The 14838-nt window shown below is 45.3% G+C and overlaps 2 protein-coding genes across 4 annotated transcripts; both read right to left on the reverse strand.

Moving 5' to 3' along the window:
• Nucleotides 1–134: 134 nt before the first annotated feature.
• On the reverse strand, nt 135–524 carry LOC116762437 (histone H4). The gene has a single exon (XM_032649356.1). The coding sequence runs from the start codon at nt 516–518 to the stop codon at nt 207–209; it is 312 nt and encodes a 103-aa protein (XP_032505247.1). The 5' UTR covers nt 519–524; the 3' UTR covers nt 135–206.
• A 5164-nt stretch (nt 525–5688) lies between these two features.
• On the reverse strand, nt 5689–14838 carry HFE (homeostatic iron regulator). Of its 3 annotated transcripts, none has more exons than XM_032649289.1 (6): nt 14538–14838; nt 10849–11112; nt 10365–10664; nt 9248–9523; nt 9002–9115; nt 5689–8038 (listed from the first exon to the last, which is right to left on the reverse strand). In XM_032649289.1, exons 1-6 carry the CDS (start codon nt 14611–14613, stop codon nt 7998–8000), a joined length of 1071 nt encoding a protein of 356 aa, XP_032505180.1. In that variant the 5' UTR covers nt 14614–14838; the 3' UTR covers nt 5689–7997. The 3 variants fall into 3 exon arrangements, with proteins under 3 accessions (XP_032505180.1, XP_032505182.1, XP_032505181.1); XM_032649291.1 differs by having other exon boundaries at nt 9291–9523; nt 14538–14819; XM_032649290.1 differs by lacking the exon at nt 14538–14838 and adding an exon at nt 14251–14468.

The raw sequence follows: 14838 nt of genomic DNA on the forward strand, positions 1-14838 counted from the left end.
TGAAGCGCAAGGCCTTAAGTTACATAACTGCAGTGTTAATACAGCTTCCGACCATACTTCGCATGTTAAATTAGCTCTGACATTTGGCTTTCACACACCTCCGCAACGTCCAACAGCCCTTCAGCGAGTTTGTGGGCGGCCCTGAAAAGGGCCTTTTTGGTTTTTTCTTAGAAGATGTCGAAGTCTTGTCTCGGCCGATGCCGTGATCAACCACCAAAGCCATAAAGGGTGCGGCCCTGGCGTTTGAGTGCATAAACCACGTCCATGGCGGTGACAGTCTTCCGCTTGGCGTGCTCGGTGTAGGTAACAGCGTCCCGAATCACATTCTCCAAAAACACTTTCAACACTCCGCGAGTCTCCTCGTAAATTAGCCCAGAAATGCGCTTGACACCACCACGGCGGGCCAGGCGACGAATAGCTGGTTTGGTGATGCCCTGGATGTTGTCCCGTAAGACTTTGCGGTGACGCTTAGCGCCGCCTTTGCCGAGGCCTTTACCACCCTTTCCGCGACCAGACATGGCTGCTATCACAGTAACTTTTTGAAGTTAGCACTGCTATTTAAATAGCATTCTTGCGGACCTGATTGAAAACGAGAGCCCCGGTGGATTTTCCAAATTAGGTCATCAAGGGGTGGGGCAAGGAGGGGCTTATTAACATTTCAATGTTTTGATTGGTCGGAATACCTCGCTCTTCGTCTGGCGGGCCGTAATGTGAGGTGGCCTTCAATCAGCTAAAGAGCTTTAGTTTCTCTTTTGCCCTGCACTATTTTTCTTCTGTGCGCGTTTGCAAGTTGAGTATATTCAGCTCAAGGACACGGAGCAAAGAGCTTCACTCCACAGTTCCTTTTGGTAACTTGGTAACTAATGTTAGATAATGGTTCCTTGGGGAAGGTAAAAATAATGTGTAAAGGAAGATAGAGTTATAGGTCAAGGGACTTTCCTTTTCAGTCCTTTTAATGTTTAAATTTTAAAGGACGCATTTTGATGGGGTGAAGTATAAGCCTGGCCATGAAGAGGCTCTCGTCCTAAAAGACCTGTGTTTGGAAAGACAGAAAGGTAGACAAACGACTGCAAATTAAAACTTCTTCCTTTTCTTCTCTTCCTCAATTCAAACATGTACTGGGTGACTCCTTTTTCTGCAAATGCATATGAGAGAAGGAATTTAAAACTAGGCTTGGGAAATCAGTTACCTCTGGACCCTCTTCCTGGCCTTCTGCGCCTGATTGGCCTGCAGTTCCTAAAAGCTCCTTTCCTTCTTTCATTAATCCTTTCTCAACCTTCTCTAGTTTTAGAGACAAGAACATACGTTTGTTTTGTAGAGTCCAGGATTAATAGTAAGATAGGGCTAATACTTGATTAAGGTCATTACAAAGCCTACAGGGCCCTCCCCTGGGAGGCCTATGATGAGATTATGGGTGTTTTGAACAGGTTAATCCCATTTTTGTTTTCATTCTTTTTTTAAAAAAAAAAGCCGAATAGAACAGAACTGGATCTGAATATGGTTTGAAGAGAAGGATTTCTCAAATCAAAAAGTTTCTCTGGCTTCCTGACAACTTTAAAAAATTTCCACAGTAAGAGTCACTCTAGTTAAATTGAAAAAAAAAAAAAAAAAAAAAGACACCCCTCCCCCCCATCCTGGTTAATAAATAAATGTCTGTTGGGGAGATTTAGAATGAGATTATGGTCTGAGAGAGACCTCATATAATAACCTCAGACTTAGGTAAAAAGGGAGAAGAGACCCAAAGATGGAGACAAAAGACCCAGGAGAGGTCAGGAAAGCTCTGAATGACATATGGTTTGTATCACTTCTGAAATAATTAGATGGTTATATTCTTCTGCCCCAAAGTGAGTGTTTTTAGGCTCCTGACTTTCACTACCCTTTCCCACCACAAACATACACCTTATAAGCAGAGACTTAGCTAGGAAGAAATGCCATTCATTACAGAGGAAAAGTGCAAGGTCAGTGTTCACAGGTAAACATGAAATCTCAACATGCTTTTTAATTCATGAAAATAAATTTAAAATAATGTGTATGACATGGTTCTTTTTTTCTTATTCCCTTCTAATTTCTTTTCTAATTTTTTCTCAATGACATTGACTCAAAAATCATGAATGTCAAAACAGAAATATTTAAGAGGTATACAATTATAGATTTATATTAAAAATGGATTCTTGCACTCTAGGAAGACTTCAGGTATTCCTTGGTCCTGAAGCTTGGGAAAGGGTGGGTCACCCTGGAACTCTCATTCTCAGAGTGAACTTGGCTTCACAGAGCCCCATTCATGTGAGTGAGGCTCTTCAAGTAAAAACCCTGCAAACAAGTTGTGGCTAAATGGACACATGAAATATTCACACAAATAAAACTGTGATGTTAAACAAAAGTCTTCTAAAAATATAAAATGCCCAGAACCACTCTCCACAAACTAACTCAATCAGAATATCAACGTTGAGGAATATGTATATATATATATATATATATAGTATATGTACACATATCATCCCATGGAATATATATGTATTCAAAAGACAATTCTGATACTTAGCCAGGGTTGAAAACTACCAGAATATACCAACACTTTTCAGTGTACAGTTGTACTTTAGGAAAAAGAAATCCCAGGGTAGAAATACTTTTGAGCAATATTATAGTTGCAGAAATACGTAAGTACAATCTCGCCCCACTTAGCCTGACAGGGATTTATAACATGACAGTAGTTAGCTCTGGGCATTTGGGGACACCAATCCTGGTCTGGGGCAGACAGCTCTTCTGACCCCTGGCTGATTTATCTCCTTCCCATCTAAGTCTTTAATGCATTTCTTTTTTTCAGAGAAAATGAATATTTTCTTATTCATTTTTCCTGAATTAAACTGTCATTCCTACTGGCATGTTTTTGGTTCCATAACATACATATACTGTGTCTCTCCATATTTTTCTCATTTCCTCTCCTTATCCTTCTAGGAAAACGTTCCTGCTTTTTCTCCTTATTTTATTTTATTTTTTAATTTTGGCTGTGCCATGCAGCTTGCGCGATCTCAGTTCCCCATCCAGGGATTGAACCCGGGCCACAGCAGTGAAAGTGCCCAATCCTGACCACTAGACCACCAGGGAACTCCCTGCATTTTCTCTTTAGTTCAAACTGTTTTACTAAAAGTTTTTGGCACTTGCAATTTCTAGGCCTGCTGTCCTTGTGTGGGTTTTCTCCCTTAAATATTCGTAATACATTTTGACCTACTAAAGAAAATGTTATTTGGAAAGAGAATTTCTAACAGTATCCTTTCTTAAACATTTGCTTCAAAATTTTTATAAACATGTTTGTAGTTAAATTTGATTCTCAAAGTTCCATTGAATACTTCCTTAATCACCCACACAAAGCCCAAAGAAAGGATTTTGCATTTGTTTTAATGGTGAAAACTGAACACAAAAGTACACAAAGCAAAGATCATTAACGGTTACATCCATGTTTAAAACAGGTGCTTTCTTGCACACATAGCGAAGCTCCTTTGGCAGTATCCAAGTTGCTTGCTGACTATCTTATGAAAATGCCATTGTGGTCACTCTGTTTACAGAATAAGATCCAGGATATTTCATCAACTCATAGGGTAACATTAACTGACAAGACTTTCACTGAAGTTTATGCAAATATTGGTATTATCCTCACCTCCCCCTCCACACACAAATGCACTGAAGGCTCCAAAATTCTATTTTAGAATCTTTGGGTCAAAAGCCAGAATTTATTTTTTTTACTTAATTACTTTATTTACAATACTTTCTATGCAAATCTGGTGAAAAATGATTCACAGGTGCTTCAATGCTACCCATCCCATAATACCTCCCTGAATGATAAATAGAATTAATAAAAATGTGAATTTGATAGTTAGAATTTTGTGTGTGAACAAAAAAAAGAATTCCCAAATGTTTCAAATATTTATGAAATAATTATAGAGTATATTCTGAAATGTTAAAACAGGTTCTCTCCTCACTCAGGAAATAATCAGAGGTGCTGCCACTAGGCAGCAGAATGGATACTCAAAGGACCATCCTAAAAAGATGGAACAATGCCAACCACACGTTTTCTTGATTCAGAGAGAGGGATTGTGTAGTGGCTATGAAGATGAGCCAGGCTAGCTGGGAAAAAAATCAATATAATCATTTTCCAGCTGTGTAACCTTCAGCAAGTTAACCAACCCCTCTGTGCCTTGGTTTCCATACAGCAAAATAAGGGTAGCAGAATAACAAGAGTTTCTACCTCACAGGATTCTTCCGAAGAATTAAATTAATATTTAGAACAGGGCCTGGCATCTAGTAAGTACTTGATAATTATTAGCTGAAAAAAAAAATTCGTTTTAGAAAATATTTAAGCCTAAGAAGACTTTTCTGAGAATGAAAATTCATTCAGCCAAGAAATAGAAGCTACAGAAGCATCTGCTTAAAACACATCATATGTATCTCTCACACATGAGTAAACACCTTAGAGAATTACTCAGAATCAGCATATGTGAGATACCAGCATGCATGCCAGGCCAAGTAATAAATGCACGCAGGATGTCAAGGCAACCCAGGCTTTTTAATCAAATTATCACATGAAATGATTTAACATTGTATTCATATTCTACATGTTAATCACTGATTCCAAAAGGGAGAAGAAAATATGATGACCCAAAGTCCACAGAAAGAAATCAAAATTAAAAATATCACTCCACGCATGTGAAAATCTTCCATGGTTAAAGTCATGCATTTTTAAATTCTAGTTATTATTAGAGTGTGTAGCTTATAAGAACCTTGCAGCATTTTAGAGAAAGTCTTTTGTTTATAAGTGTGTGTGTGTACCTGAAGAATGTATCAAGTACACGGTACTCTAAGACTATATTATTATAACTTAAGCCGAAGTTTTGCCTGTACCGCCCAGCAGCCTTAACCAACTGCTGGCAGGTTGCCTCAAAGATCAGCAGGTTTGTTCGTTTTCCTTCTGTTCTGTTCCCAGTTCAGGTAGCTCAACAGTGCCCTGTGATTCCAGAGATTCAAATAGCTGGTGAATAGTTTCAGCTTTGCTCTCAAATTTTCAGGGGCTTTTCTCCAAAAGTGATCCCCAGCGCCCCACCCCTTGTTTATTCTTTTCCCCTGAGGGACCCCCTCCTCCCACCCCATAGTCGAAAGGCCACTGTGACATTTTTGGCCACCAGATGGCGCGCTTCTCCTTACTACCACCCTTGTAAGTGGTTTTGCCAGAGGCAAAATAAGATACAGATTTTTAAATGTACAGATTTTTAAATCTGACTTTTCAAATGTAGTTGACCTTAAGAATTGATGAACAAGGCTAGAAAAATTAAGCTAAGAAACACTGAAAGAAAATGGAGATTTATAACTACGGTTATTTAAAAAAATTAGCAGGCCACAGTTGCCGACTGTTAATAAATGTGTATTACTGTGAAGAGTAGAATGTTTCTTGAGATTTTGGCCTGTGTGAAACAAAACCAATATAAAACAAATGTTGCCTAATTAATTGTAACATATTCTTAATGAGGTAGGAAGCTTAGTATGAGCCAGGAAGCTTTTTGGCAGTCTGCTTTGAGTATAGGATGATGTTTAAGTAGAAAGAATTGATCAGTGTGCTTCCACCATGGTTTGGAGGTAAAATGACCAATGTGTTACAGCTTAGATGGTAATGTGTCTAGTGTGAAGAAAAACAATTAATTCAGATACCATGGTTTAATGAAAATATTTCATGAAACAAAACATTAAAAAATTAAAAGCAGTATACATGTCCCCAAAATAACATAATGATTAAGTCGATTAAGTCTATACATAAGATGGACAAATACATCAGGAAAACCATGCAGTACACAACACAATGAATTATGCATTTATTAAAATATATGTATCTACTAATTTTATATATTTTAATATAGCAATAATAATGATAGGAAATATGCAAATTTTTAATAGACTTTATTACTGGCTAATGGAATAATAGTTTCAATTTAATTCATTTTCAACTTTTCTGTACTAAGCAAAAATCCTATATACTTTTATCCACTGAACTTTGGGAACTGCAAAAAAAGAAAAGTTTAAAAAAATAGTTGCGATCTCTTTGACCAAGTTCAATATCTACCAAACAAACTTTTGAGCTGTATTTGGTCTGAGGCAGCTGCCCTCCAGGACAGAAAGCCTTGTTCACAGTTATGCCAAATACACGTGGTAGCACAAAGTAAACACAAGTTTTCTGCGTGTATATATTAGTACTCTTTTGAATATGGTCAGACAAATTACTTTCCCAGAATCGGCTAATTCCTGAGTGACCTGGTTAGATTAATTTTTTTGAACGTGCACGGCTGGGGATGAGAACCAGACTCTCAAGGACCCCAGGAAGATGCTGGGGTCAGCATCTTGGTGCTGACCAAGGCCACTCGGTGGCTTCTAGTTTTCCATTTTAATATGAGAGAAGTTGCTCCAGTTTTTGGAGGGAAACGCCTCCACCCTGGTGGTCCTGATTGGAGCAGGACACTGTGAGGTCCAACACAGTAACTAACTGACACCCCCAATCACAGTCCCATGAGTGATGCCAGATAGAGCTGGCCAGTGGTGGCAACAGGGGTCACATTCCAGGGTTCTTCCCTCAGGGACTTTGAAAGGAAACATGGCTGATATTGTTTTCTGCTGTTTTTTCCCTTCATTTGGGTCAAACTCACTGAGAATACAGACAATGAGACAAGAGAAGAGCGATCTCCACAGCCATCTCCTTTCCACCCCATTTACTCCAGGCATCTAACCATCTGAATGCAGCGCCAAAGAGCTGGATCAAAGAGCCAGGTTGGGGCTTCCCTGGTGGCACAGTGGTTGGGAGTCCGCCTGCCGATACAGGGGACACGGGTTCGTGCCCCGGTCCGGGAAGATCCCGCATGCCGCGGTGTGGCTGGGCCCGTGAGCCACAGCCGCTGAGCCTGCGCGTCCGGAGCCTGTACTCCGCGACAGGAGAGGCCAAAACAGTGGGAGGCCCGCGTACCGCAAAAAAAAACAAACAAACAAAAAAAAAAACCAATTTCACTTTCTTCATCTTAAGAAAAAAAAAAGAGGATAATAGTACTCGCAACAAAGAACTATTGAGATAATGTATGTAAGTAGGCACTCAGAACTAAGTCTGGCACCAAGGAAGAGCTTTATAAATAAGTGTCAGCCACATTTTCATTATCATCATCATCTTAATTATCATTTTCATTGTCAGAACAAGGAGAGGGTGTGAGCAGAGATCAAATCCTGTGCTACTTCAAGTCTGGCATTGTAAGTGCGGGTATCATTAACCTAAGGAAACCTACATGGCACCTTTGTGCAAATTAGAAAAAGACATTCCCTCCTCAAGACACTTCCCACCCATTTTCGGGAAGACTATCATAAAACGCACAGACATCCATGATGCCTCTTCTGGGAAAGGTGCCTCCTCGGGTTGTGCAGTACACAACCTTCACACTGTACAACGGTCCAGGTCTCCCTCTGATGGAAGAGACCACGGGGCTTGGAAACAGGTGAGTTCTTGTATAATAGAGAGAGGGTTAAAAGGAAACTTGAGTGGGTCCAGGAAACGCCTGGATGTGTGTGTCAAATGCTGGTAGGGGTATTAGAGTGTATGTCCCGAGGAGAAGGTTCAGAGCTATTCTCAGATGTTTAAAGGAATCACAAGTCCCCTCAAATTTAAGGAGACTCATTCCACCGTTAGGAGATGAGATGACGTAGGTGTATGGAGTCTGAGGTGATGCAGGAAATGGAGGCAGGCTCTAGATGCAGCTTGGGATTCAGGAGAGCCAGTTCTCAGGTAGAGGTCACAACTAGAACTTTAAGAAGCAGGAACTCAGAAACCTAGACGGGGAACTTTTTGACAGTGAACGGGGACGGCTAAGAGCAGAGAGTTACTGAGACAGTTCCTATTTCTTAGGTCCAGCTGTCCGGAAACATGAAGAACGCCTCAAGTGCACCCTCTCTTTCCCCACAAGGAGTCTGCAGGCTGCACTTCATTCACATTCGGCTAAGACATAGTCCCCTGCGGCTCCTCCTGTAAAGACAAGATCCAGGAAAGAGGCATCACAGGCCTACGATCCTCTTGCCTCCTCCCCTCCCCGGCCATGCATGTCAACTCTTGTCACCCCCTTCCCAAGGAACTCCTGGATTTCAGGCACCATTATCTCTCATCTGGAATTGCTGAATAGCTTCCTAACTGGTCTCCTTGTCTCCCATCTCACCTCCTAACAACTCACTCTCCATATCGAGGAGACTGGGTTCCTCCTTGCTTATTTAAGTCCCTGCATTGATCGCCGCCCCTCCAGTGCTCATAACATAACATCCCAAAGGCCCCGAGGGCTCTACAGGAGTTGGCTTCTGTCTGCCCCTCTTTCCCCTGCACCACCAATGTTCAGGGAGTAGAAATGCAGACTGAAAAGTACGTAAAGTCAAGGGTCAAACTGATAATAATTTCTCACCTCCCAGCATGCCTCACACTCTCCCACTTGCACAGTTGCTACATCTGCATTGACTTCCCCTAGACCTCAACCTCACCTAAAGAAATCCTACTTCTTCAAGATCCAGAAGCCTTTCTTGATCCCCAGATGAACGTGGTCATCCCTTCCTTTGACACCCCAGAGCATGTGCTTCATATCTGCCTTAGGATCTTTGGGGGTCTTTAACTGCATTTGCCTGTCATGGATTTCATTCCTTAATAGACCTGGGTTCTGAGATAGCAAAGGTGACTTAACCTCAAAGCACCCGCACTACTTAAAACAGCACCTTGCAAAATAACAGGCATTCAAAAGATGTCTGTTGAATTAGGAGCTTTCATTCTGAGGGAAATCATTAATTCCTGCTCCCAGGGAGATGCCAGGGCTCCCAGAGAAAGACAGATGAGAAGGCATCTCGTGGATGCCAGCTCCCCTTTGCCCTCCCCCTGCCGCACTTCCTGCAGGAGGGTTAGTGTGTCCTGAGGTCAGAGATGCTAAGAGGCTTCCTCCTTCTTCCTACTCACTGGAAGCCTGCCTTCTCCTCAAGATTCTGAACAAAATTCCAATAAGGAAGAGGATGATACAGACAGCAATTCCACTGATGACTCCAGTGACCAGGGTGCCAGACAGCGAGGGCTCTAAAATAGCAAAAGCAAGTGAAAGCCCATGATCACTGCCCCATCCCAGAGCCAACCCTCCCCTCACTGCCCTGTTGACCACCCCCATCCCACCCACACCAGGTTTTCTCAGCCCCTGGCTCTCATCCATACCCCAGGTGGCAGTGAGGGGCTGATCTAGGCCTGGGTGCTGCACCTGGCAGCTGTATCTCTGCTCTTCCCCAGGGAGCACAGCCAAAGCCACCCAGCCCTGGTAGGTTCCATCCCCGTTGGGCAGCACGTCCTCAGGCTCAACGTCCTTGGCATCCAGTGGCTGCCTGTCCTTCAACCACCTCATGGTGATGTCCTGGGGGTAGAAGTTCAGAGCTTGACACCGTAGAGTGGTCACTGCAGAGGCCACGTGATGAGTCACTTTCACCAAAGGAAGCGCTGAACAGGAAGGAGGGAGGATCTGGAGGGGGGATTCCTACCCATGCCAGGAAGACCAGAACTTTCACTTCACTTTCTCTATGGGTTGGAGGAAAGAGTTTCCCTGTGCAGACAGAGCAAGTTGTAGGAGAGACACACCATTTTGTGCCCCAACACATGTTCCAAGATTGGGTTCTGATGTGGTGTCACATGGAGAATAGTCACAGTCATATCAGCCTGTTCTCCGGTCCCACATGTAAATATGCATACTTGTTGCCCATGTCTTATGTTCTTTGTTAAGATATTAAGTTGAATCAGATGAAATTGCCCCTATGAGGCTCAAAAGTGATTGAATACATACTACTGGTAATTTCACCTGGTTCAACCCAATAATTATTCTTGTAAAAAGGGGCCTTGTAAGATAGGGAGCCTACGTGACTACTACCATGTTCTGTGAACGTAACCTTTACCCTCCAAGATTCTGCTACTCTGACCGGTTGCCTCCTTGGTATTCATTTCTTGCCTTGGTATTCGTGTGATAATTGGCATCTCTGAAATCCTAAGAGTTATAAATATACATAGCGTTCTTGGTTAAATCAAGAGAAAAATCACAGTTACTTCCTCTATAGCTACGTGCGTGGAAAAAAAATGAAAACCATGACTCATGGCTGGATGATACATCTCAGCTGTAAGGCGGAGACCTCAGAGCTGGAGACCTCAGGGTGGAAAACTCAGACCTCGTTACCTTCGCAGAGAGTTACACAACCTCAACCATCTCTGAAAACCCAGCCGGGGATCCCATGCCCTGCATCCCCCTCCCGTCCATCCATCAAGAGAGGGGCAGAGGGTGCTCCCGCCATACCTTGCCGGTCCAGGGCCCCTCTCCCCAGCTCCAGCAAGCGCTGCAGCTGCTCAGGGCAGCCCCTCTCGAGGTAGGCTCTGTTCTGCTTGGCCCGAATCTTGTTCACTTCCCATTCCAGCTTGGTGGTCCGAGCCCTGGGCTCTGCTGCCCTCCAATCCAGCGTCTCAGGACGGAATTCAAGATGGTCCTGCCCATCGTACCCATACTTCCAGAACCCTCTGGTGCTGTTGTCCTCATGCACTTCACAGCCCAGGATCACCTGCAGGGTGTGGGACTCTGGCAGCACTCCCAGCTTCGTTACTGAAACCAAAGGAGCAGGCCCCTGTTTTCGCCATTACGGGGACCCAGTGACCTCAGGAATCAAACTCCTGCCCTCTTCCCTGTCCCCCGATCTCAAATAGCCAGTCGTCTCCCTCAAGATGCATCCCTGAGGCGGGGACGCACTCCGCCCACCTCGGGAAGGCGAAGCGTGCTCGCCACATACCCTTGCTCTGGTTGTGGTTGTCCATGATGGTCCAGAAATCCACGGTGAACATGTGATCCCAGCCTTTCAGGCTCTGGCTCAGCTGCAGCCACAGCTGGCTGGTGGCCCTGCCCCAGAGCCACGGGGCACGAGGCTCGGCACGGCGACTCTCGTGATCGTAGGACACGAACAGCTGGTCGTCCACGTAGCCCAAGGCCTCAAACAGGGGCAGCCCAAGGTCTGGCTCGGAGGCACCCATGAAGAGGAAGCGCAGGGAGTGTGACCCTGGGCAGAGGGCGACAGGCCTTCTCTGTGAGCTGCCTGGGGAACTGGGAGGCAGGCCTTCTGAATCAACTGGTACCAGCTGTGTCTGGTCCCACCCCGTGAAAGTGACATGCGGTGCCTGCCTTCCCTCCGCATGCCCCTCCCGTCTGCTCTCCCCTTGCGCCCGTCTGCCACGTGTGCCTGCCACCCCATTGCAGGCCCCGGCCTCTGCCCCAGCAGTCACAGTTATAGCAGCCTCCCTTGGATCCAACAGACTCTAGAAAATGCCAAGGTGTGTCTAGCTAGGGCAGTTGAGCTCGAGAGCTAGTGCTCAGAGCCAATTAGATCCAAGTCCAGAGGAGTTATTGTTTTTTTTCACTACTTCCATCTCTAAATGCTTTACAGTGTACAGACAGACTTCGTTTTACTGCACTCTGCAGCTAATGTGTTTTTTACAAATTGAAGGTTTGTGGCAACCCCGTGTCAAGCAAGTCTATCAGCACCACTTTTCCAACAGCCTTTGCTCACTTTATGTCTCTGCGTCACATTTTGGTAATTCTCACAAGATCTCCAGCTTTTTCATTATTATTATATTTGTTATGGTGATCTGTGATCAGTGATCTTTGATGTTACCATTATAAAAAGATTTTGCCTCTCTGAAGGCTCACATGATGGTTAACGTTTCTCAGCGATAAAGTACTTTTAAATTAAGGTATGTATGTTGTTTTTTTAAGGCAATGCTCTTCCACGCTTAATAGAATACAGTGTAGTAAACATAATTTGAATATGTACTGGGAAGCCAAAAACTTCATGTGAGTAGCTTTACTGTGACATTCCCTTTATTGTGGTGGTCTGAAACCGAACCCACAATACCTCTGAGGTCTGCCTGTAAATGTTTGCTGTCAAATGCTGGAAGATGTGCTGATAAACAGCTCAGGGCAGCTTTTCAGCAGCAAAACTGTTCCCAATCAAATGCAAATAGAGAAAAACTCCAGTAAGCCCAAGAGGACAAACTTCTGGGCAATGAGAGCTTCCTTACACCTCCCCTCAATTCTAGAATGAGGGAGTTCAGGGATGTATCCACAATGCCTAGAACAGTGTCTGGCATGTAGTACGTGCTTAATACACACCTGTTGGGTGACTAAATGCTGACTTCTAGATTTTTGTCTCTGGCCGTGAACTCTAGACTCTTACACTCCAACTGCCTACATGATACCACCAGTTGGATGACTCACTGGAATCTCAAACTTGAACAAGTCCAAAACCAGGCTCCTGGTTTCCCCCAAACTGCTCTTTCTTCCGCCTTCACCATCTCAGAAATGGCCTCACCTATGCCCCTGTTGCTCAGGCCGATAAAATAAAAATAAAATAAAATAATAGCAGAGGCACCTTCGACTTTGTCTGTCACGTGATCCTTCATAGATCCCTCAGCAACTTCCTTCAAAATAGATCCAGAATACAACCGTTTCTCGCCACCACTCCTGCTCCCACCGGCCCAGTCCATCAACTCCCGCCTGTCTGCTTGCGCTGTTTTTATCGTTGCCCCCTTCACTATGCGTTCCACAGAGCAGCTGGAGCAATCTTTTCAACAGCTGTGCTTGATCACATCACTGCTGGGCTGGAATCCACACTGTAGCCTGTGAGGCCCCAGGAGACTCGCCCGCGGCTCCTCTGCTGAGCCCATTGCCTGTTCTAGGCCTCCGGCCCCTGCGCTCCTGCTGCAGCGGCGCCCTTGCTCTTTCTTCAACCAGGACATTTCGTCTCTTAAGGGACCTTTGGCAGTGTCTGGGCACATTTTCTGTTGTCACAACTGGGGAGTGTACTAACATCCAGTGAGTAAAGGACAGGGATGCTGCTAAACATCCTACAATGCACACGACGGTCCCCACAACAAAAAAAGTCAGTAGTGCTGAGGTTGCGAATCCTTGCCATGTCTCCCCAGCCTGTCCGGGAAGCGCTCCTCCCAGGCAGCATCACCTCTACTTCCTTCGGGTATCTGTTCAAACCCAGCCAGGGAGAGTGGCCTGCCCTGATCTCTGTGCTTCACATGCCTTCAGGGCACCCATTACCTGATGCTCTCTATCCTTTTGTGTATTGTCATCCCCGTCTACTTGAATACAAAGCACCAGAGGACTAGGCTCCCTGCTCTCTCCTGGGTCTAGAACAGCGTAACACATGGGTGGTGTTCCTTCAATACTTGTGAACAGTGAAGACTTGTGTCCAACAAATGTTATGATTCAACCTCTAACGCAGTGTGACTTTTAAGAATCGCAGCTATGAAGTGGAGACACGGGCTCTGCCTCAAAAGCCCTGAGTAACATTGAACAAAGTCACCACCTGTGAGCAAGTCTTATCTCATTCTCGTCATCTATAAAGTGTGGATACACATACTAGCTACCCTCCAAGTGTGGTTCTGAGGCTACATGACAAAGTATGAAGCGTCCAGAGCTGTACCAGACAACAGTAAGATCGAACACTGTCAGCTAAGATTAGAACCAGTGGCACTTCATTTAGTGTCAGAAAACCAGATCGCCTGAATTCTTTGTAACCTGGGGAAAGGATTTAACCTGAGGTCGTTAACCATGAGTAAAATCAACATACGAATAGCTCCTACCTCCCAAATGCATAGTAGAGCCAAACAGGATCACAGATCTGAAGGCGATTTAAAACTGGGGTCATTACTTACATGTTAATTACCATCCTTTTGGCATCCTTTAGTAAAGGCCGGTTAATTATACAATACTATTAACACTGCAAATCAACAACTCCGGGCTGAAAAGGAGAACTGTGCGATTCAGTTCAAAAGTTCAAAAACAGCAGATATGTTATTTTTCCAGGCAAAAGAACAATCACCAAGAGTCAGTCAGTCCCTAGGCCGACCTCTGTCAAGAACCTCCCACCCACAGCGCCAGTGGTTCTGAAATGGAAACCCAGATGGGTCCGCCGTGCGTTCGCTCGTCCCAATGTCTCCCAACCCTTAGAGCGCCCGGGAAAGGAAACACCGAGGGGGCGCTCCGGCCGAGGTCGCCCTTGGTGAAAAGAACTTCCTGTTTGGGGATGATCGGGGGTAAAACGACACAACCACCAGTAGAAACAAGAATACCGAGATCCGAGTCCAAGGACCCCTAATCCTTGGCCTCGATGAGAAAAGGTTTATACCTAGAAACGTCACGCTCGGAGGAGGGAGTGGGTGGTTCTTCCATAGCAGCAGGGACAGCTAGCGGGCCGGGGGTGGGCGTGGAGGTCTTGGGGCGAGAGGCCCCGTAACCCCATCTGCACCCCAGTGACCCAAGTCCCCTCCGGGGAAAGTTGGGGGAGGGGACCGTGCACAGGGCTGAGCAGTCGTTCCGAGCTTAGCGAACTCCCAATCGCTAAGAAAAGCTAGTTTCGATTTTTCCTCCCCCCACCCCCCGCTCCCCTCTCTGGCCTGCAGCCCCCGGACTCACGCGGCGGTCGCCCCTGCGTGGCCACCGTCCGCAGGAGAATCAGGAGGAGAAGCGCCGGCCGGGCTCGCGGGCCCATTTCGCCGGCTCCGACCGTCCGTCCTGGCGCTTTTCAGCCGCTTGGGTAGGGCGGGGAAACGGGGGTGGTCCAAGAAGTCACCCTGGAGCCATTGCCGAGGCTCCGGGGATCCCAGATGAAACTTCCTGGCCAGTGGGATCCTTTTCCGGGGCCACTGGCGAAAAGAAATGGGTCTCCTGCACTTGAACTCGCCTGCAATCCAGAGTACCTGCTTGGGAAACACTT

This window comes from Phocoena sinus, chromosome 11 (genome assembly GCF_008692025.1).
Source record: "Phocoena sinus isolate mPhoSin1 chromosome 11, mPhoSin1.pri, whole genome shotgun sequence".
NCBI classification, from domain to species: domain Eukaryota; kingdom Metazoa; phylum Chordata; class Mammalia; order Artiodactyla; family Phocoenidae; genus Phocoena; species Phocoena sinus.

Bases quoted from the DNA above. Each gene is read 5' to 3' on its own strand.
- LOC116762437 (XM_032649356.1), bottom strand. From the start codon at position 518: ATGTCTGGTCGCGGAAAGGGTGGTAAAGGCCTCGGCAAAGGCGGCGCT.
- HFE (XM_032649289.1), bottom strand. From the start codon at position 14,613: ATGGGCCCGCGAGCCCGGCCGGCGCTTCTCCTCCTGATTCTCCTGCGG. The intron at 10,665-10,848 runs GTATGTGGCGAG...CTTTGGTTTCAG, and splicing joins CAACCACAACCAGAGCAAGG to TAACGAAGCTGGGAGTGCTG. The intron at 8,039-9,001 runs GTGAGTAGGAAG...TTGTCTTTACAG, and splicing joins GAGGAGAAGGCAGGCTTCCA to GAGGAGCCGCAGGGGACTAT.